Source organism: Macaca thibetana, chromosome 14 (genome assembly GCF_024542745.1).
Source record: "Macaca thibetana thibetana isolate TM-01 chromosome 14, ASM2454274v1, whole genome shotgun sequence".
NCBI classification, from domain to species: domain Eukaryota; kingdom Metazoa; phylum Chordata; class Mammalia; order Primates; family Cercopithecidae; genus Macaca; species Macaca thibetana.
In genome coordinates this window covers 21,235,756-21,258,659 of record NC_065591.1, presented here as the reverse complement: position 1 = coordinate 21,258,659, position 22,904 = coordinate 21,235,756, and the positions used below count along the sequence as shown (strand labels likewise).

At 53.8% G+C, this 22,904-nt stretch overlaps 2 protein-coding genes across 2 annotated transcripts in view; one reads left to right on the top strand and one right to left on the bottom strand.

The window, feature by feature from the left end:
- EXT2 (exostosin glycosyltransferase 2) overlaps nucleotides 1-22,904 on the top strand; it is a 202,498-nt gene that overhangs the window by 169,873 nt on the left and 9,721 nt on the right. The window lies entirely within an intron of this gene.
- ALX4 (ALX homeobox 4) overlaps nucleotides 8,869-22,904 on the bottom strand; it is a 45,385-nt gene continuing 31,349 nt past the window's right edge. Inside the window, exons 2-4 of the mRNA XM_050758881.1 lie at nucleotides 19,561-19,871; nucleotides 11,720-11,848; nucleotides 8,869-9,410 (exon numbers count right to left, since the gene is read on the bottom strand). Coding sequence (XP_050614838.1) covers nucleotides 9,081-9,410; nucleotides 11,720-11,848; nucleotides 19,561-19,871 — 770 coding nt within the window. The 3' untranslated portion in view covers nucleotides 8,869-9,080. The remainder of the gene's footprint in view (nucleotides 9,411-11,719; nucleotides 11,849-19,560; nucleotides 19,872-22,904) is intronic.

Here is a 22,904-nt window from a genome sequence, read left to right as displayed (position 1 = left end):
GCATGACAAAGGGCAAATGCACACATTCCCCACTGTGGAAGGATAGTAGGATTACTACCGACTTGGTCAAGGAGGTACCACTTGAAGGGGCTGTGAAGAGTTAATGCATGAAGATGGGCATTAGGTGGACAGGGGTGTGTTGACTGATAACCCTCCTGAACATAATTGCAAAATCCTTAACAAATAAAGAGGCACATTGGGGCAGGCATTCGACCTGAGGGAAGTGAAAGGAAACAAGAAGATGGGAAAATACCAAGGATGTCCTAGGTTTTCAGGAGCACAGAGCCCAGACTGGGGAATTAGAAACAACAAGGCTGAACAGGATTTGAGGGCTACATGAAAGAGCTGGAACTCTAGTCTGCAGGCTGTGTGAAGGTTTTCAGGTTAATGTGCTGGTAAAGAATGGATCAGAGCTGGGTTTTGGCATCCCTATTGTTGATGGAGTGGACCAGGGAGAGACCAGGAATGAGATGTAGCCACTTAACTGTAGCCTGGGTAGAAAGTGAAAGGGCGCTGAACCAGAATGGCTGCTGGCAATGCTGAGACCCTTTTGGATATGGGGATGGAAAAAGGAGCCCCCTGTCCATTTCTGTGCCTTCCCCTCACCCCTATAACACATACCAGCCACACTGCTTGTTGTGTGCCCTCCCTTCGTATACTGAAGCCCTAACCCCCAATGCAACTGCATTTGCAGATAGTGCCTTTAAAGAGGTAATAATGGTTAAGTGAGGTCATAAGTATGGAACCCTACTCCAATAAGACTGGTGTCCTTAAAAGAAAAAGGGGCACCAGACCTGTCTCCATGTGTGCACAGAGGAAGGGCTATGTGAGGACACAGAGAGAAGGCGGTCTTCTATTAACATAAGCCAGAAAGAGGCCAGAAACCAGATTTGCCAGCACCTTGATCACAGACTTCTGGCCTCCAGAACTAGGAGAAAATAAATGTCTGTTAGCCACCCACTGTGTGGTATTTTGTTATGGCAGCCCAAGCAGATTAATACACTATTCTCCCCCAGGTCCCTCACTGCCTCTCCACCCCCGCCAATCTGATAGACATAATATCGGACGTTCCCAGTGCTCCATAGTATGATGTCACTTTTGTGAAGCAGTTATCTGATATTTGGCGCCCTGCCCTTAGCCACTTGGATGGAAGTCAACCCCTTTGGCCTTCCCAGCCTCCAGTGTGCATGATTCCCCCACTGTACAACTCTCCACTGTTTTCAAATATTTTAACTTTTGGACTTTGTAACCACCTGATGAGATAAGCAGGAAACAGTTGGTTATCCCCATTTTACAGATGAAAAAATTGAAAATGAAAGCATTTTTGTGGCTTGCCAAAGGTAACAGAGGTAAGTTGCAAAGTCAGTTCTTAAACTCATGTCTCCTGTCTCTCGCTTCACCACATGGGTTCCTGGCCAGTGCTCTCCCATGTTTTCGTCTGGACAGTGCTTTCTGTCCATACCTATCTTGGAGAAGAGCTATGGTTTGCCTTGTGTTTCATCCTTCCTTAGGCTTTTATCCCCTTCCCCTGTCCTCTCAACACACACACACACATGCACACTCATTTATTTTCATTCTTTCCCATGATGTAGCTTGGCCCTACTATCATAGCCACAGGGAGCCCCTTCCTTTCCCAAAGAGCCTGGAAATTACAGAGGTACACTGTGGGTAGAGGACAGAGAAGGGATGGAGAGGGGGCTTGTGATGCAACCAAAGGAGAAATCCCAGGAGGCAGGGCAAGAACACCGTGTCCTCTGCACATCTAAGAACCACATCCTGACTGGGGTTCCAGGCAGATCTCATGCAGGCACTACAGTGGGTTTTCTCCCAACTAGTTAAGGCAACACCTTAACACATGGTGTACACATGCTCATAAACTGAAGCTCCCTGTGGAGGTTTGCCCTTCCTCAAGCCTGTTGGTCTGTGTTGAGCTTAAAAAAAAAAAATCTGTTTGGAATCACACAGAATTCCTGGGAAAATTTCAACTCTCACACCCCATTGTCTTCTGGCACTAACTTGCATCTTGTCACTTGTGCACATAGACAGTTTGCAGTCAGCCCTATTCTGAGGAACTGGCTATTTGTGGAGAGCCTATTGTTCCTTAGCTGCTGAGCATGCAAGTCTAGACCTATGGAAGGAGAGGTACCACCACCACTCCACACCCTGCTCGCCAGACTGAGGATTCTGCTGTCACATGGCCCAGCCAGCTTGTGGAGCCCTGGGGTTGGCTCTGTTGCCTGTAGCAAGACCTGGGACAATGGGATTGGTGATGAGCTGAAGGCAAGAGTGGTTTTTGCTGGGGTTGGCACCAAGGCAGGAACGGAGCTGTCTTCAGCTGGCCGCTGAAGCTGGAGTTGAGAGTAGAGGGCTTAAGGGCATGAGGATTATCCAGGGATGCTGGAGCCCAGGGACAAGTGGAGAAGCTTCCAGATGCACACTCTTGGACACAGGACCTCTTGCACCATCTTGGGGAGCTGGCCTGGTGCTGACCCGGTGCTGGCCCAACCCCGGCAACGCTAAATAAAGAGGCCAGGTTTACTGCCGTGGCCACAGCTCATCATGAATGCACGTGAACCCTGGAGGAATGGGGTGGATGGGGTTCATGTTCAACTTGAGGCTCTGACACTCCCAGAAGATCTCTAGTGGGCTGAGTTGGCTTCCAGCTGTCTCTAAAACGAATCCCTGAGTGTCCTCTGACCTCCCTCCGCCCACCCTTAATCAAAACACAGCATCTCATTATTCTCACCTTCCCATTCATTCACCCAGTTACCTGGTGTTCTTATTCTCTCAGGCATTCAGATGTGAACACAGCCTGTCTTCTCTTTGAAGAGCCTTTCAGGGATGTGAGGAAGTCAGGTGGATAAATAGATAACTTATATGTATTATGTGCCGTCATAGTATTATGAAACAAACAGTTTTGTGGAGGCACAGAAGGGCAGATGTTGACCTAGGGGTGGAAGTTGAGGTGAGGGCATGGGCTTAAGAAAGAGCTTCACAGAGGGTGCTATCATTTGGAGGATACACTGCAGAGTGGCTGGGTGCATTGGAGGGGATCTAGGGAGATGATAGAGGCATTCTAAGAAGAGATAGCAAGTCCAGTGGTGTGGCCAGGTGAAAGGGCCTAGATGGCTTGGGGAACAATGAGCTGTGCTGGGTAGTCAGACAGTGAAGGGCTGAGCCATAGTCCACAGCCAGAGGAGACCCTGCTGGCCCTGACCTTGTCCTTGTCCTCCCCAGAGACCACTGAGGCACAGGTCCCAGGGGTGGGCTGCCTGCGTCCCCCATGATGCCTAAGTCACCCATCAGGCCAGTCTTCCTCTTTAGCAGTGGCGCTCATCTGGACTCTGCGGGATTTGGGGAGTGCTCAGCTCCCACAGGAAGAAGCAGGGGCGTGAGGTAGAGACAGCACCCCGTGGCTTCACATGTGGTTTGCACATGGCTTTTCTCCCTCTCTGCTTCAATTCCTGCCCTGTGACTTGGCAGTGATTTGGTGTGGAGCGTCCAAGTGCTGCCATGACCCTGAGCCCTCATATAGGACAGGCGTCATTTTTTAAAAAAACAAGGTCCCAGTCCAGGTCAACCTAAAACCCAGTTGGGTCTCTACTGAATGTGAATGCACTGGCACAGGTATCAAATCTGAGATGTGGTTCCAAGAGAATAATGTTCAAATAGTTGGAAAGAGAGGATGAAAAGGAGCTTCTTGTTGTTGTTGTTTTATCAGACTCACCGCTGGGAGCTAGAGGGAGATGTCATTCTCTGGGAGTAATCATTGTCCCTTATGTCACTATGCCACGTTGGCTTACAAAGCCCATGTGTGGACATTGTCCATTTAATCTTCCCCACACATTGGTAAGCTAAGCAGGGACAGGGCTTATTTCTATCCTTCAGATGTGAGAACTGAGAGTCAGCTGGTTTGGTCCATAAAAATGACTCCCTGTCCACACAGTGGTCCCCTGGAGGCTGACTGCCTCTTCCTGAGTCACCTTCGTGCTGGAAAGCAAGGAAACACCTATTCCACGGTAGAATCTGCGTTCCTTCTGCTTCATAGTTTGTCTTCAGAGGTTTGCTTTAAAAGTTGTCTGGCCATACCTCCCGGAAGGACAGTTCCCCTGGCCACTCAGTAGCAGAGCCAGAACTGGGACCTGCCTCTCCTGGAGGTCCCCCGCCCTGTGCTCCTGGTGCCAAGCAGCCTGGACCTCCACGCTCTGGCCCTCTCCTGCTTTCAGAACAACCCGTGGGAACAGAACGGTACTCAGTGGCACCGAGGGGCTGGCAGTGCTGGTTGTGAAGACCTCACTGCACAGTCTGTGCCAAGCACACCCCAGATGCAGGCGAGGCAGAGAGCTGCTGCTGCGACCCTTTGGGCTGCCTGAGAAGTGGGCTCTGTACCCCCTGCCCCCTTCTAGCTTCCCTGCAGTGCAGACAGGTCCTCTGGGACAAGGGGGCTGGGTATGTCCCAGACCTTCGCCGGCCACGCACCCCTTCTTTGTGCAGGAGCATCAGCCGGCCACCTGTTGTTCATCTAGCCCTGGTAATCCCTTCTGTACTGTGTCAGCAGTTCAAAAGGGCACTGTTAGTATTTTTTGCCGACTTCAATTAACGTGAGATTTCAGAGGCCCCTCTGATCACATTTCATCTGTCACAAGTCAGGAACAAAACAGACAGATTCCAGCTGAGAGGAGGAAGGAGAAGGAGTTTATTGCAAATAACAACAACCAAACAGTTTGGGCTGGGCCAGCAAAGGGTGTTCCGGGCGCGCCCAGCTGCCTCTGCACTCCATTTTGCCCCGTGCCTGGGCCCCTACGTCTCCTTCCCATCCGCGTTCCTCCTCTCCCAAAAAAGATGTAAGTGCAATAACTTACTTTAAAAGGCAAGAACGTTTCTTTTAATATTTTGCTATAATGTAGTTACATGGTGGTATAGGCAGTAAAACTTTATGGAACCGACCTCTTTTTTTTTTTTTTACATTTTTCTGGATTTTTACTGTATTTTTAATATATATTTTTAATATTCCACCCCAGGCCATTAAGCTAAAGGAAAAGTTGCATTTATACAGGGTTAAAATATCTTACAATGAGAACAATAAGTATCGGTTGAGGTTCATGTTCCTTCTAGCACTCAGCTCTCTTTTTTCAACCACTGCACACCCAAACAGATGATTAGACATTGAAAACTGTCCTTCAAAATCAGTAGTATAAAGGCCTAGCTCTATGTGTGTGAGTGAAGAGGGAAGAAAGGAGAGGCTGAGGTGAGGTCGTGGAAGCACCTTTCCTCCCTACAGCGTCCTGAAAGAAGTGAAGTGGGGTTGATGGGTCTTTGTCACCTTCTTGTTTTTGAACTGGATAGTCACAGAGTATTATCCTGGGGGCCCGTGTGCCAACCATCCTCCCCCAGCTAGGCCTGTTTGCCTTTGCACCTGACAGTCAGAGCCATGAAACAGACCAGGAACCCCCACGTGTCTTTCGGGTTCTCAAAGATGGCCCCCCACTGTCTAGCCCAGGGAGGGAATGACTGCATAAGCAGGGTACATAGAAGCGTACGTTTCATGGAAACGTCCCTCTTGTCTGCCCAGCCGAAATGACGGGAGATGGGGCACGGAGCTGGGTCCAGTGTGATCACAGCCGTGTGTGCTGGGGACCCACCTCATACTTGCTGCACCCACCCCATCGCAGTGTCTTTGAGCTAACCTGGCCACAGTGCTTCCTGAAGCTGGAGGCACAGTACTGAGCGCTGAGAATCAAGTATAGTTAAAAGAATTCAAGGAAAGTTCTAAAAGCCCATGTCCTCCAAGTACTATTTCAGCCTTGGAGACAAGCCTCTCTGTGTGCCCCCCAGAGCCCTCGCTCCCATGCCCCAGGAGTAGTGCTGGCATCTGGAGGGCAGTAGCAGCACCTTAGTGTCGAGCCTTGCCATGCTGAGACCTGTGCCCAGCAGGGACTGGAGGCTGTCAATGTGGGGAGGCTGCCCGTCCATCTGCTGGCTACCCACGACTTCATTTTTAAGTTGCCATTTCTGTTGAGATCTTAGGCAGATATCCAAAGGAAATCCTCACCTCTCTTAGCTTATTTGCATAGCAGTGAACCACGTGGCAGATAGCTGCTTCTCTCCACCTGCCTTCATGAGCTCTAGCTCCAGACGGCCTTGGGCAGCTGCCCTGACTTGCGCAGTCATCCTAGGAGCTGACACGCAGTGGCCCCCTGCTCTGCAGTGCAGAAGGCCGGGCCTAGCCACCTGTCTGGGAAGGGACTGGGCCCCAAGGTTCTCTTCTGCAGAACTGAGCTGCTGAGTGAATGCTCATGAGGCACCGGGGAGCTCCATGCAGCACCGGCCGCTCCCGGTGCCACCAACACCGGGGCCCTCACACCCTGGGTGGCACATCCCAGGCTCCTCTCTCAGCTTAGTCTCAGGGCAAATGCAGGTCAGGGCAGTCACTTCTCCACTCCCGGCCAGGGTCTTCTCTGTTGTGAAGGGACTGGACTAACCAGAGGGTTTCTAAGCTTCCTACCAACTCGGTGGTCCTATCATATTTAGTGTGGTTAGGTGGACCCCAGGGGCTGGGCCAAGCCGCGGAGGACATGCCTGGGGTATGTGGCTGCCTTTGACGAGATGAATAGGAACGTTTCACATTGGCGTGTTTAATCCTAGCCACCTCCTGGGTGTGTTGGGACAGGCAGCCATAGCCACAGGGCCTTCTAATAGACGCCTTTTCTTCTCAAGCTTTTGGGTTGAAATTTGCCTGACTTGGGTCTAGCCTAGCCACAGAGCGGACCCATGGAGGAACTGAGTGCCGGGGGCCCCTCTGGAAAAGCCCCCTTAAAGCTCTTGCTCTCCCTCCCTGCCTGCTCTGGAGCTACCTGTCTGTCCTCCTCTTTGTCCTGATTCCCTCGCTCTCGCTCCTGGCCCACTCTGGAGCTACCTGACTCTCCTCCTCTTTGTCCTGATTCTCTCATGGGTGAGAAAGACCCGGGGTGAAAGTTCCTTCCTCCCCCATCCTTCTTCAGCCATGAACATTTCAGAAAGAAATGGGGGAGAAATGGGGGAACTGTTCCCAGCCTTAAGTTCTTCCTTTCCCTGGCTAGCTTTTGGGGGAGTCTAGCTCATTTCAGCAAACCTCAGAACTAGAAAAAACTTCCCAAAAGTCACTCCAAGATCCTCAAATATTTGAAACACTTAAAGCCAAGCCTCCAAGAACATTTAATTCAATGTCCAAGACCCTTTCACCTCTACAAGCTCAATATTAGAGCTACGATTCACAAAGAGGTCTGACTCTTATTAAGGGAGGCCACAGCCAGACCCTTCCTCAGCCTGGTTTCTAGAGCAGATGAGAACACCAGGCAGGCGGGAAACTGTCACTCCCAACCCCAGAGACCCTCATTCAACAACACCAAGTTTACCCTCAGCCCAACCCAGCAGGCCTTTCTGTGTCGGCGACCCTGAGCCCTACTCCATGACAGGAATCAAGGGAGAAGGTAGAAAAGGCGAGCGCTTCAATGCAGGGGGCTGCCTGCTGGAGGGACTCCCCTGGGATCTGACAGGCCTGCCTCTGGACGGGTTACTATGTACTCCCAGCTGAGGTGAGGGCTGGGGCTCAGGGCCAGACCCAAGCCGCAGGGGTCAGGCAGGCAGGCACGGAGCTCCGCTTCCTGGAGCAGGAAGCCTGGTTTCAGGAGGGTACCCTGCCACCCCTGCCTGCAATAGCAAAGCCACGCTGAGGAGCCCAGGCCAGGAGCCCTTCCGCAGGCTGGAGAGAGGGCAGAGTCCCGGTCCCTGTGGAAGAAGTGTAAGGACGGAGTGTGGAAAGCTGTGTGGAGAAGAGCAGCACCTTCCCCAGTGCCTGGAGGGACAAAGAGCCCCCGTCTGCTGTGGAAGGCTCTGGGCAGTGATGACACTGTGACAGATATGGCAGGGAGGACAGTCAGTCTGAGGCCGTGGCAGAGCCTGGAGGCCGAGCACAGCCACATGTCCTCTAGCAAAGCCTGCACGTGGCTCTTGACCCTCTGCCGCCTGACCCCCAAGCCCTAGCTTATGTGTTCCGAGTTGTGAGTCCTTCCACGCCGGGACACTGCCGAGCAGCCCCAGGGAGGGGCCAGGGTAGGGTGGGGAAGGGACGAGCCCCTCGGCATCCTCCTGAGGGACCCTGCCTGGGCTCCGGATGGAGAACAAAGCTGCCTAGACCTCCCCTCTGTACCGGATGCCAGGCAGGCGGGAGAGCGGGAGGACTGCCCGGGCCCCTGCCCCACCCGGATGCCTCCCCCTCTTCCAGGACCTTTCCTTCTTCTAGCACCGTGGGAGCCCTTGTGGCATCCGTGTTCTCAGCCTCCCTCAGGTCTGGCTCCTCCCCTATAGTGTCCAGTGAGGGGCTGGCCCATGTCTCCCCTGGGGACTGGCATTGCTAGATGGCAGCAGGGGTCCTCGGCTCCAGCTCCTGTCGTCCTCTGCCCACTCCCTCCAGGTGTATCCAGCCCAGGGCACAGCCAGGATGCGGTCAGCCAGGCTCTGTCAGACTCGTCGCTGTTCGGGGGAAGGTGGAGGCCATTGCCTTGGCCCCAGCTGGTCGGATTCCATGTGCTTTCAGGGAGAGAAAGATGGGAGGGTAGGAGGCCGGTTCTGCAAGGCAGCCTGTGCTTCAGACACGCAGCCACCAGCCTGGTGACCAGGGGACCCCACTAGGAGGGGGAAGGATGCACAAGACTGGGCTGGTGAGGCTGCTGGGTCTGCATGGAAATCTAACTTTGACTCATGGTCAACTAGGCAGGGCAGAGGCGGCGGCAGGAGGGAGAAAGCGCCTTCAGCTTATCATGGATGCGAAGCCGAAAAACGTGGCCACTTGGCTTTCTCCACTGCCTGTGGCCGGGAGCAGGGGTCAGGGCCTCAGTGCCAGGACGGGGCCAGGGGTCTGCTGCCCCCTCCCTCCCAGCAGTCCACGGGGCCTCAGACTTGGGGCGGCTGAAAGTGCTGAGGGTCAGGCCCCTGGCCCAGGCCAGGTTCCTAAGAGGAAAGTCGAGTGGGAGGCTGGGGGCCTGGAAAACATGGGCGTGGCCCATGGTGTCCCGAGGTGGGGACGGGGCAGGGGTGCCCTGTCATGTGGCCCAGGAGATGGCCGCACTGTGCTCCTTGGCCTTCATGCGGAGGGCCGCGATGCTTGAGGTCTTGCGGTCCGGCTCGCCATTGAGCTCGTAGCCATTGAGGCCTGGGCTGAGGCTGGCTGCTCCAAACAGGCTGCCCATGTGCGTCTGGCCCACGTGACTGCCAGCCCCAGACACACTCAGGAAGTCGGTGACGCTGCTGGCCCCAGAGCCAGGGGGGTGGGCATGAGGGGACATGCAGGCAGGCACCGGGTCGCAGGGGACCACGCAGGCCGGCACTGGTGAGGCAGCCCCGTTGTTGCCGAGCCAGGACGGGTTCTGAATCTGGGAGAGGAAGGGAGAGATGTCACCGGCTGGCGGGCAGGCACGGTCTGGAAGGGGCTCGCCCCTTCCCCCAGAGCACCTGTCCCGTCACTGTCCATCCTTCCCATGGAGCCCCTCTTGAGCATTTAGCCTTCATGGACATCCAGATACCCCTGCGGGCGTGGCTTTTACACCTTGGCACCTCTGTTCCCAGGGCCAGGCTAGCAGCAGAGGGAAACTCAGTTCTAAGGAGTGACCTCAGGCTCCATCAAGGGTCCAGTGGAAGGGTGACACCCCAGCGACCCCCAGCTGGCTTCCTAATTTTAGACTCAGCTGTAGACTTGGCCTCCATCTGCGGATGGCAGCTGTGTCTCATTCACCTCCAGCTCCTCCCCAGGCCCCTCACATCCACAGGCAGCTGAGCAATGTGAGTGGACCTCCACTCGGAGAACTTTGGCATCACAGATTCCCTTGCGCCCCCACCAGTAGAAGGGAAGGTGGAGGGGTTGGGTAAGGTGGGCGGCAGGGGCCTAAACCTCTCAGAAACCACAGGTAGTGGCTGAGGTTCCAGGGCCTGAACTAGGAGGCTTCGGAACTAACAGGATGGAAGGGGCTGCCTCAGGAGTGGACAGCCAGAGCCGAGGCCGGACCTCCTCATGCGAGGAGGGGGCGAGGGCATGAGCAGGGGTGAGCTGGCCATCGTATCTTCCATCAGTGCCACTGGGCTTCCCTTCCCTCCACAACGTTCACCTGGGGCTCCCATCCTCCTCTGCCCTCTAGGCACGTATAAGGAGGTAGAATTAGGGTGTGGGGGAGATCCGGGAACCACTCAGCTTATGCACACAGGGTTCCTGGTAACCTGTTGTGGGCTGCTGCTGGCCCGCCCTCCTGCATGTGTCTGGAGCACACTCGAAGGAGGCATTTTAAAGCAGGGAGAAGGAGCTCAGCCCCAGTCCCAGAGGGAACCACATTTCTCGCCGCGGTGCAGGGGAGTGGGGACCAGTTGGCCTCCATCACCCCGTCTCGGAAGAGGTCTGGGCACGCACTGTGTGGTGCTGTAGGTGAGGTGGGGGTAGGAGGGGTGAACGGGGCCCTGTGTTGGTTTCTCCCTCCAGCTGTGCGCTCAGGCGGCAGAGCTCAAAGCCAAGGAGCCAGCTAGAGTTCCATCCTGGGAGGACAGAGGGAGGCTGAGTTTAGGGAGGGAGAGGGGAGAAAGAGAATGGGAGAACACAGTGCGAGCTGATGCGGATGGCGCCTGTGTGAGACATCCCATATTCCTCAGCCTCACCTCCAGGCCTGTGCCCTGCCCCCCTGCCCCATGAATCCCGGGTTGTGGGAGAGCGAATGGAGGGCTGGTCTGGGAGGAGAGCCCAGAGACCATTTGCTAGCACAGAACCTGGTCAGGGAGAAGTAAAGGAGGCAGGGGTGCCCGTGCTACTGGCTGGCTGCTGGGCAGGCCTGGGCTTGGAGCTGAGGCGGAGGTCATGCCAGAATGAGGCCTGAGCAGGGAGGGAGCAGCCACCTCTGCTGGGCAGGCTGAGGGGGGTCAGGAGTGGACTTGGACTTGGCCAAAAACACATCTCTCCAGGCCTCCCAGGTGCCTGATGTGACTCAACACTGCTGTTCCCTTGCATCTCACACTGGAACAGGGGACTGGCTGACAGACACCCAGGGAAAATGCTGTGGGGGGAGGGGAGGACATGGCCCCAGAAGCTGAGTGCAGGCACACAAGCTTTTTGAAACTGTACAATTCACAAAATACTTTTGCACGATTGAATTTAGACCTTACAACTGCCTGACAACGGAGCTGAGCAGATGCTTTTACCATGTCCAAGGTACAGGTGAAGAAACTGAGGCTCAGAGACTTGAGACTTGCCTGAAGTGAGAAAGACCTGGAGCTGGAAAGACAGCCTAAGTCTCCGGACTCGGAATCCCAAGCTCATTCCAGCTTGGCCACGAGTCCTGGAGAGTTCAGAGCTCGCTTTTGGAAGAGACCCTCCGAGCGGTATCTGAGGGCCTGGTGGCCTTCTGCCTGCCTTGGTTCCGATGCCCACAGCAAAAGTGGCCAAAGCTAGTGGAGGAAAGAGCTGTTCTCACTGCCCTAACCTTCCCTTCCCTAAAGTTCAGCCAAGCCTGGTTCAATGATTAGTTGGATAGAGTAACCCTGGGCCTCCCACATTCTGGTATAAACAGGCACACCCCTGGAATGAGACGGAAGGGCAGCCTGCAGCCATAAGTCATCTCAGGGGACCTGGGCTCTCCTCCAAGGGGCTCATTCTCAGAGCACCAGGGGCTGAGGATCGGTGGCGGCAGTTCAGCGTGGGACTTACCTGGGCGTAGTTCTCAGCTCGGGTGAGAAGGGGCAGCTCATACGCAGTGGAGAAGTGGGTTCGAACCTGCTGCATCTGCCCAAAACGCTCCCGCTTCCTCCACTTGGCCCTTCGGTTCTGGAACCAGACCTACAAGACGAAGAAGCCGACGTCACCAGGGTGAGACGCCAGCCTGGAGGCCTCACTTTCAGGCAGTGCAAACTGTTCCCTTGAGCCCCCCACCAGTTGCAGTGTGTTTGGGAAGCGGTGGGGCCACACATAAATATCAACCTTGGTCTTTGTCCTCGAGAGCTGACAATCTAGAATCATCCACTCTGAGCTGGGAAGGTGTCTTACCCCCACGAGCCATGGGCGTGACCCTGAGCCAGAACTTTATTTTCCTAAGCTTCAGAATCTAGAGCAGCCAAGTGTCACCACCTATGAAATCAGTCACTGGTCATCGTAGCAGTCATCTAACCCACTGTGGGTCACAAACTCCTGTGGAGAAGCTGATAAAAGCTACAAACGCTCCTCCAGTTATGTCCTCCTAGACAGTCACACACCGTTTTGCCACAGTGTTCCAAAAGGTTCATGGCTATCCAAGGCCTATTGGTCCAGATCCAGAATGCCTTCCTCCCTGCATCCTGTCTGCAGCCTTCTTGTTGGAAACAGTCTCCCAGCTCAAAACTTCCCTGTGTTAAAGGAAATGAGACCCTGTGGGAGAACGGGGGCTCTGCTGGGCAACAGAGGCAGTCAGGGAAGACTTCCTGGAGGAGGGACAGGAGCTGGGCCTTGAATGGTTGACTGAAAGGAGGAAAGCCAAGGCCTGGGTTTAGAAACAGCGAGGCATGCTCCAAAAGCCTAAAGAGGTCAATCTGAAGGAAGTAGTGGGAGAGAGAGAGACAGAGGCAGATCGCAGGGGGCCTTGAATGCCAAGTAAAGCGGTTTGCCCTTGGTGTTGTCCGTAGAAGCAGTCGCTACAGCATCTTGTGTAGAAGAGTGGCCTGATGCTGAAAGGAAGCAGAGGCCCACCTGTCACTGAGCTCAGGTGGACGGGGTGTTGGCCTGATTGGGAGGGGAGGGGAGGGGAGGTCTCTGAGTCAGCTGTGAGCACTGGGGTCTTTGGTGATGGGGAGTGTTGGGTCCTTTTCCTTTGCACAAGCATTTCTGGAAGGCGGAGAACTTTCCCAAGGCTCAGAAGCAAGCTGCCCTACCCCTGGCCCATGACTTAGGATCTGGAGAAGGGGCGATGGGGACAGGGTGGGTGAGAGAGGGAGAATGAGGAGGGATCAGCTTCCAGGCCGGGAATGGCTTTAGGCTGATTCAGAAATGGACCATGGTGCTCCTCAGAGGGAGGCTTCTGCCATCTTGATATGCACCTGCCTGCTGGCTTTGCAGACTCAGATGCAAGTGGGCACACCTCAGACAGCACGCTGCAGACCGGGAGAACAGAGCCATTACAACAGCCTCAGCTCTAGAGCCATAAGGAGCCTTGCCAGGCCCTTCCAGGCCCAGGCATCAAGAAAGCCAACTTTCCTGAGGGCCAGTCCCTGCTCTCCAGGTGGAAACACTTCTCCATCCATCACGATCAGTGCAGCTGCTGAGCTAAATATAGGAGTCAGCTCTCAAAATTCCTCTGCCTCAGAGCCTTTGAGCTTCCTAGGAACCACTGCAAGGAGGGGAGAAGGAGGCGTGGACATGCTTCCCCACAGACGCTGCCTGGCCTCTTGGGGCATCCAGTGTAGCTGGCCAACAGACAGGCTCATAGAAGGACTGGCATTGCCAGCGGCCTCAGTTTCTGCGTGGCGAATGGTGCCTCATAGCCGCAGCTGGGGAGATAGATGGGAAATGCAGTCCAAAAATGTTTAGAGTATTTCCCATTTGTTTCTTTACAGCTCCTGACCTTTCTCACTGTCTTTTGCTAGAGGAAAGAGAAGTCAAAGAAGATGGGAATGTATCTCATGTTACTGTGAGGAGGGTGGGGGTGAGCAGGGGTGCAGGGGTGCGCATTAGTGTGTTTCTCCACTCCTATACCAACTCACTTTCCCCTTCCTAATCCTAAGCATGTGTGTGTGTGCACGAGTGTACCCACTAGTGTGGCTGCACGCATGTGTGTGTGTGTGCACACATTGACTGGGGGAGGAGAAGTCTCTTCCCTAGAAACGGACCCTCTCCCAAGCTTGGGGTCTCAGCCCCTGCCCTGGCCTCCCAGGACCCCTTTTCCTCCAGGGATTCCTAGGGTCCAGGCCCTGGCCGCCCACTGGGAGCCAAGGGCAGATGGGGTCTCCTCTCTGCGCTGCTGAAATGGGATCCCTCTTTATCAGTGGCCTGGGATGGGAGACTGGGGCCAGGATGAGAGAATGAATCAGAGGAGCTTGTTTTCATTTCATGTTTAATTTCCTGCAGGCTTAGCTCCGTCTTTCCGCTCCTTCCTCAGCCTCCCAGGGTTTTCTGTGGGGGAAGCTGGGGGGAGGGGAGAAGCCACTGGAGGCGCGCAGAGAGATGGCTTCTCTTTTTCTTTCTGTCACTGTGACTGTTGGGGTTCCCCTTGTGTCTCTGTGGGTTCCAGGTCCGCATGGTGGGACCGTGGAAGTGGAAGAGGTCCCTGCAGGCTCTGGAACAGAGGATCCAGGGATGGGCGGGGAGGGACCCCGAAGAGGGAAGGAGGTGGCCAGCGCCTGGCAAAGGGGTCTAGAGTGGAGGGAGGAGCCGTGTGGGGGAGTGGAATGTGGGGCGCAGGCTCGCTGGAGCTGAGTGTGAGGGAGGAGGAGATGTGGGTTATCTGGGGAAGACAGATGACCAGGCGGGGGAGAGGCCGGCAGAGCTAGCACCGTCTTTGGAACAGGAGTGGAAGAAGATCAGGCGGAGGGATTTATTTGAGGGCTGAAGATGGAAACGGTGAGAGGCGGGTGAGCGGCCGCTGGGAGCAGGGCTGCCCACCTCCTCCCTCCTTCTCCTGTTCCTTTGTCCTGGGGCCTTACCCTGTGTACCCAGCTCTGGCTCTTCTGCCCAGATCCAGACATGAGCTAGGTGAGCCTGGCCGGTCCTCAATATCCTCCCCAGTAAATTGGAGGCAGCAAGGGTATCCCCACAACCCCTTCTACGCTCACGTCTGCAGGTTCTGAGGCTTGGAGTGTCCTTCCATTTCTGACCCCTGGTGCCCTAGGGGCTCTGAGAGCTCCCTTCCAGATGCCACACCAACCCCCAGGCCTGCTCCTGTGCCTCCAAGCTCTGCACCGCAGGCCTCTCTCCACTGTGCAGCCCCAGGAGGACGGCCAAGCATGAGGTCCCCCCTGTGCTCCCAGTCTGAATGTCACACCCCAGGACCACCCCGGCCTGGGCCTACTCAGCATAGGCCTCTCCCGAGGACCGGGCTGTGCAAGGAACCAACTGTCTTGGCGGAGGCCTCGCTAACCGCAGCCCATCTGGGGCCAGGGCGGGGTGGCCTCTGTCTTATTGTCTTCAGACACCAGCTGCAGAGACTGGAATCCCAGACAGCGGAGAGAGGCCCCTGCAGCCCCCTGGAGCAGGGCCAAACCCCAGGCTTCTTCCCAGGAAAAGTCCATCTTGGGGCCCCCGATGCCCCGTCCCTGTCCCGACCACCACTCTGCTCCAGGCACCTGGTTTGCCACCAGCTGAGTATGGGCCCTGAGCAAACACAGCAGAGGCAGGAAGGGGGTTCCATCACCACCCCCTTACCCCCCCAGGGCACTGCCAGGCTTAGGGCTCAACCCTTCAAGTCTGACGCACATGAAGATCCCACCCACCCTGCTGCCTTTATACAAAGAAGAGCCTCTGAACAATCTGGCGTGTGTCCTTGTACAGCAAACTAAAGTCAAAGAAGCACTAGGCTGGGACTCAGGAGTCCTGCATTCCAGTCACGGCGCCGCTACTGAGTGGCTGCTGTTAACTTCAGGTTATGACTTCCCACCTATGGGCCTCTTCTTCCTCATCTATTAGATGGGAAGACGGGGTGATCATTTCCAGCACTACTGTTCTATAATTCTATGGTCCTCCTACTAGATGATAAGATATGCAGCACATCAGAGTTTCCCTTTCTGCTTTGGCTGCCAGGAAGCTCCAAGTTGAAGTTTGTGCTCAAAGGCAGGCAACCATGAACCTTAGCGTAAATTTTTTTAAACCACATTACCTCCGCATTTCATGCCATTGTTCTTGTTTTTAGATTGAACAAATAAATCTTTAATTGTAAGCTACCTCAACTCCATTTTGGAAGTAGGTATAAGTGTGTGTGTGCGCGTGCATGTGTGTGTGCATGTGTGTCTGCAGAGAACACTGTTTTAGTTGTATGATGGTAACTGAAAAATACTCTGTGTGCCTTTGTTTTCATGTTTTGTACTCAAAGTGTCATTCTTCTTTCAGTACTTAGTGAATTCTACTCCCGGGCACTCCCATATGTTTGTTAGGAAGCACACATGCAACCCACATATGCAAACACAAATATATACACATATTGCACAGAAAATGAACTGGTTTATCCTACACCAACACAGCACTTACCGGGCTGTCCCATAACCAGCCATGCCCCTTTCTCTACCTACACCGGTGGGTCCTCCCCAGTCCATTTGCTGGAGATCAGGCTAGATGCTAGGATTCCTGTCAAAACTCAGGCATGTAAGGTCATGTGAGTGGCTGGTTGTCCAAATTCAAATGAGATCTGGGTGTGTGAGGGCTTCCGGATTCACAGGAAACCCCAGCTGCCCTGTTGTCCTTCCTCAAACATTCATTAGGCACTGGAGGGGGATAAAATGGCAGCCTTGCCGGGTGCAGTGGCTCATGCCTGTAATCCCAGCACTTTGGGAGGCTGAGTTGGGCCTGAGGTCAGGAGTTCAAGACCAGCTGGCCAACATGGTGAAACCCCATCTGTACGAAACATACAAAAATTAGCCGGGTGTGGTGTGTGCACCTGTAATCCTGGCTACTCGGGAGGCTGAGGCAGGATAATCGCTTGAACCCGGGAGGCAGAGGTTGCAGTGAGCCAAGATCGCACCACTGCATTCCAGCCTGGGTGACAGAAAAAGACTCTGTCAAAAAAAAAAAAAAAAGGCAACCTGGGCCGGGCATGGTGGCTCACACCTGTAATCCCAGCACACTTTGGAAGACCAAAGCGGGTGGATCACTTGAGGTCATGAGTTCAAGACCAGCTTGGCCAATATGGCGAAACCTCCGTCTCTATCAAAAAATACAAAAAATTAACTGGGTGTGGTGGCATATGCCTGTAGTCACAGCTACTAGAGAGGCTGAGGCATAAGAATCACTGGAACCCAGGAGGCGGAGGCTGCAGTGAGCCAAGATCACACCACTTCACTCCAACGTGGGTGACACAGTGAGACCCTGTCTCAAAAAAAAAAAAAAAAAAAAAAAAAAAAAGGCAACCTGCCCTCAGGGAACTTACAGCAACTCAACCATGCAGCTCTTCAGCATCACTTCTGGTAGCTGTAGTTTCTGAACAGCTACATATTTACTGATCACCACTAGTCCTTTTCCACATCAGCCATTTTGGAGAAAAAGTTTGTAGACTCTATTAGAGATGGCTCTGCCTTCTTAAACAGAACATGGTTGTAACGGATGAACCTTTTACTGACGCCTTAGAACAAGGCTGCTGAAGATGCTTTCGTGAATTAATGCAAGAGTCCCTGGGGCCTGCTGAGGATGTCAGGGTTGGGGCATCTCTCTCCTTACATGGAGGGGCCCAGCCCACTGAGCTGTATGGCGCTTTGCTGATTAAAAAAAAAAAAAAAAAGATTCCTCTTTGTTCTAAAGCTGTTAATTTTTCTGGCCCACTGGAGAGGGAAAAACTGCTATATGGCAACACTTTATTTGCTATTTCCAACATGCTTTGGGTTGGAAAAGCAGACTGATTATGACATTTATTTTGTGTTAAATTGAAACTTAAACTTGAGTGTGTGAATTTTGTCGCCTGTATTTTGGCTACTCATGGGTCTTTTCTTTCTGATCCTTTCTTTGCTGTGAATTCATGCTGGTGGGGGAGACACAGCTCTCTGGACAGGGGTTGATTGATCCATGGATACTTATTTTTTAGCCTTGATGCTCTGCATTTGGCTTTCTCTAATTGGTGGGAATACAGTGATGAACAATCAGTGCTTGATCTCAAGGAAATCACAGTTTAGTGGAAGGGGACAAACGAGTAAAATAACTTAAGCCAGTCAAAAATCCTAGAAAGAAGACAAAATACGAGTTGGGCACAGTGTCTCATACCTATAATCCCAGCACTATGGGAGGCTGAGGTGAGGGATTACTTGAGGCCAGGAGTTTGAGGCCAATGTGGGCAACCTAGCAAGACCCCATCTCTACAAAAAAATAAAAAATCTTATCCCAGGCATGGTGGTGTATGCCTGTGGTCCCAGCTACTCAGGAAGCTGAGGTGGGAGGATCCCTTGAGCCCATGAAGTTAAGGCTACAGCGAGCCATGATCACACCACTGCACTCCACGCTGGGTGACAGAGAGAGACCCAGTCTCTTTAAAAAAATAAACTAAAATACCCAGAAGATAAAATGGGCCCAGGCGTGGTGACTTATGCCTATAATTCTAGTACTTTGGGAGGCTGAGGTGGGAGGATCACTTTAGCCTAGGAGTTTGAGGCTGCAGTGAGCTATAATCGTCTTATTGCACTCCAGCCTGGGTGACAGAATGAGACCCTGTCTCTAAAAAGAAAACAAATAAACAAAAAATTAAAGTTTTAAGAAGATAAAATAGGACAGTGTAGCAAAAAGTGAGCTGGTTTGGTTGTGTTATGTTGGGTTGGGTTGAGTGTGTCAGGCTCCATTGTGTTGTGTTGTGTTAGGTTGAGTTCCATTGGAATGTGTTATATTGGGTTGTGTTGGAATGGGTTGTGTTAGGTTTAGTATGTTGAGTCCCATTGTGTTGTGTTGGGTTGAGCTGAGTTCTACTGGGTTGTGTTGGGTTGGGCTGGGTTGAGTTCTATTGGGTTGCACTGAGTTGGGTTGAGTGTGTCAGGTTCCATTGTGTTAGGGTGAGTTCCACTGGAGTGTGTTATATTGGGCTGTGTTATGTTGGAATGGGTTGAGTTGGGTTGAGTGTGTTGAGTTCTATTGTGTTGTGCTGGGTTGAGTTGAGTTCTATTGGGTTGTGTTGGGTTGGGTTGTGTTGTGTTGTGTTGGATTGCACTGAGTTGGGTTGAGTATGTTGAGTTCCATTGTGTTGTGTTGAGTTGAGTTCTATTGGGTTGTGTTCCGTTGGGTTGCAGTGAGTTGGGTTGAGTGTGTTGGGTTCCACTGTATTGTACTGGGTGGGTGTTTTGGTTGTTGACTGGTAGTAGGAGGGCTGCTGCTTTAGCCATGGTGGTCAGGAAGACCTGTCAGAGGAGGTATGAGTTGGGACCTGAAAAATGGAGAGGGAGGCAGCCATCTAGGCAGAAGGAAGAGCTAAACTGTTCTCTGTTTCTGCCCATTGTGATGCTGTAGACATTATCTTCATGTTTGTCCTGTTTCCTGTCCAAGATATAGGCCTTCCAGAGCAGGGACCAGTAACCCTTCTCTGTGAAAAAGCCAGGATTCTCACACAGTGTAAAGCCCAGAAACAGCCAGCAGCAGCCTTCCTGCCCTTCTTCTGGGGGCCCTCCTTCCTTTGCCCCCTCCCACAGTACAGAAGCCCAATATTAAAGAGGATAAAAGCAGAGTTGCTCTAGTTGGGACAGCGGCATGAGGGGCATGCTAGGAGCCCCTACTCTCAGGCTCACAATGAACTGAGGTAAGGAAAGCCATGGTGTGGTTGGTGGGCAGTCAGGAGACCCCAGCTGCAGCCAAGAGCCCAGGGGCAGGCTCTGCTTTACCAGCCTCACTCCCAGGTGGCCCTCACTGACCTGCACACGGGCCTCGGTGAGGTCTGTCCTCATGGCCAGCTGTTCTCGTGCATACACGTCTGGGTAGTGGGTCTTCTGGAAGACCTTCTCCAGCTCCTCCAGCTGGTAGCTGGTGAAGGTGGTCCGGTTCCTCCGCTTCTTGCCCTTGTTGCTCTCCGAGTCGGCCTTCTCCAGTGGGCTGGGGAGGTCTGAGCTGGCCCGGTCCTGGGGCCCCTTCACCCCAGCCTCCTTGACACTCAGGTAGCTGCTGTCCATCCCCACAGTGTCAGAGTCGGGGGGTAACTCTGGCTCACCCAGGGAGCTTTCTTTAGCTGAGGGGGGAGGAAACAAAGTCAGAAACCAATGGCTGAACGAAGCAAAAGAAGGGGGACGTTGGTTGGGGGGCACTTGGGTAGCCACCCCCTGCCTTTTTCCTCTTAAAGCTCATTGGATGCAAGGTCAGGAGACTTGGCTTCTAATTCTGGCTTGCCATTAACATGCTGTGTGACCTTGGGCAAATCTCTTCCCCTCTCTGAGCCTCTTTGCCACCATCTTAGACTAGGTCCCTTTCAGCACCAATGTTATGTGAACCCAAGTCAGTCAATCTGACTTCTGCGACCTTTAGTCCCCACCTCACTGACCCTGAGCTCCTCTCTCTAGAGGGATTCCCTTCATCAGGACTTTTCTGGGTCCCGAGAATTCTGACCCCAGTGCCATGGCCTCCCTGGGTGGAAGGGAAACTCATTCAGCAGCCATGTCTGGCCCAGTGGGGCTTGGGGTGAGGAGGACCCAGCACTGAGGCAGACAGGAGTGCCCCTCCTTTCCTGGCCTAGTCCCACCAGGAGTTCAGCAGGAGCTGGAGACTCTGCCCCAAGAGTCCAGTGCTGAGGGGTCAACACCTCCTTGCCCGCCCCTCAACCCTGCACGCTGGTCTCACCTATTGTTCAAGAGAAGGGTCTTTCTTCCTTGGGGGTGCACGGGATCGAGGCATGGGCCACATCTCCTGTTACAAGCAGCGCCTGCACATTGCTTACTGAGGCTGCCCAGGCACCTTCATCCCCAGCACGCTGACCCCGGGCCTGGGTGGGTGTACATGAGCACGGCTCCCAGTCACTGCATCTAGCAGATGGAACCCCCCTGGCACATTCCTAGGAGCTCAGGACTGCAAGGACCAATCAACCCATACAGGTCAAGGAAGAAGAGGTGGAGGCTGGGGTGGGAGAGTGAGGCGGGAAGCCACTTTACCACCACACAGCCCGGTGAGCTTCCTGGGCAGACACACTCACCTCCTGGCAGAGGGTTTAGGACAGCAGTCCCTACCTTTTTGGCACCAGAAACTGGTTTTGTGGAAGATAATTTTTTCCATGGATGGAGGGGGTGGTGGTGGGGAATGGCTTGGGGATGAAACTGTTTCACCTCAAATCACCAGGCATCAGATTCTCGTAAGGAGCATGCAACCTAGATCCCTCGCATGCATGGTTCACAGTAGGATTCACGCTCCTGTGAGAATCTAATGGCATCAGTGACCTGAAAGGAGCCAGAACTTGCGGTAATGCTTGCTCACTTGCCGCTCACCTCCTGTGTGCTGCCCGGTTACTAACAGGCCATGGACCGATACTGGTCCACAGCCTGCAGGCTAAGGACTCTCGTTTAGGGCATGGACTCTTTAGCCTTGCTATGAATCCTATGGCCGTGACTCCCCAGCTCTGTGCTCAGGAGAGCTTACCTACCCTTTGTGTGCCTCAGTTTCCCCCTGTATAAAATGGGGATGAAGATCCTTATAGGATCTTCCTCATAGGGTAGCTGTGGGAAATAAAGAGGCTAGAGTGCTAGCTAGGTAGTTTTGCCATTATTGATATTCACCTTTCTAGTCCGGACTTGCAAACCCACAGACCCTGTGAACATTAGAGGACTCTGGCCCTGGAGAAGTCCTCCAAGCATGCAGGCCCTTGGGCGCAGGAGCATGTGCAGTGCGTGCACAGATGCCTAGGGAAGGGCAGCCAACTGGGTGTCTACAGATGTGGGTGTGAGCAACTCGAGAGCCGCATTCCTTGTCTGTAACTTGGGGAAAAGGAACTTCTTGAGTGAAAGAACGAACACACTTCATAAGATGTATGGGGAGCATTTGACACGACCTTTCGCATGCACAAGTTTTGATCATTACAACAAGCGTGTGTGGTAGATGTGAGCATCAACCACGCTGACCCTCGGTTTCTTCTCCTGGAAATCGGTCCAGGGGATGGGCATTAAGCATCAGAATGATGCCTGTAGTCCAGGTCTTCTGACTCCATCCAGATCCTGAGGGCTGAGGCTTCAGACTCAGTCTTATCCCTGGCTTTCTGTGCACACTGGGGAAGCTGAGAGGGACATTTGGCCTGTGGCATTCTCACCTCCCTCTCCAAGGCATCAAGGAAAGGGCATAGAGGTGAGTGCCCAGAGCAGGCCTGGAAGCAGCTTCAGGTGGCTGCTCCTGAGGGCCACGGGCAGTGCAGACGCCATGGGGGTGCACGACCGGCCCAGCGGCATCATGCATGACACCGTGTGAGCCCAGGCACATGGAGACAGCCACAGCTTCACAGTATTCTGCAAACTGCAGCTGGCAGCTGGGCCAAGAGTTTTCAGCAAAGATATTTATCTTCCTGGCAAACAAATACATTTTATGTTTTAGGTTTTTTTTTTTTTTCCTTAAAGAAACCCCACCCAGCCTTACCAAAAATAACCATCCCTGTTTTGCAATGTCCTGGAAGCCAGATGAGGGGCTGAGGGAGGTGAGCACTGAGCCCTGAGCCCCGGTCCCCAGGCCCCATCTCACAGCCCCACGGACCCTTGCTGGGGATGGGGACCAGCCTGCACAGCAATGGGAGCTCCATGTTACAGGAACCTAGAGTTGGTACGGACCAGCCTGAACTCCTAGTTTTAACTGGGGAGAAACTGAGGCCAGAGAGAGAAGGGAACACGCCCCAATTCCAGACAGAGCACAGCCTCTCAGCTCCTGGCCTGCCCTCTACTCCCTCCCCCAGGGTCTTAGGCCCTATTCCCAGGGAGAGAGGTAGGGGCAGAAGGAACCCAGGGGCCTCACATGACCAAGGCGTCCTGCTCTGCCCATCTTGTGGGGAGCAAGACCAGCCCCTGAGGATGAGGGAGTGAGGATGTGGCCTGGGGGCAGCGTCTCAGCACGGAGCCAGCTCTCGGCCTCTCAGGGGAAGTGGTGGAAGGTCCAGTCTTCATGGTGACAAGTAAGGGTCCAGTTTTGTCAACCTCTAGCTGCCCACTGAGACTAAGTGAACAGGCAGAGAGATAGAGGTGGTACAGCGTGTGCGAAGACCACCAGCCCAAGAGTTGGAAGCCCTGGCCTCGGCCCCCAC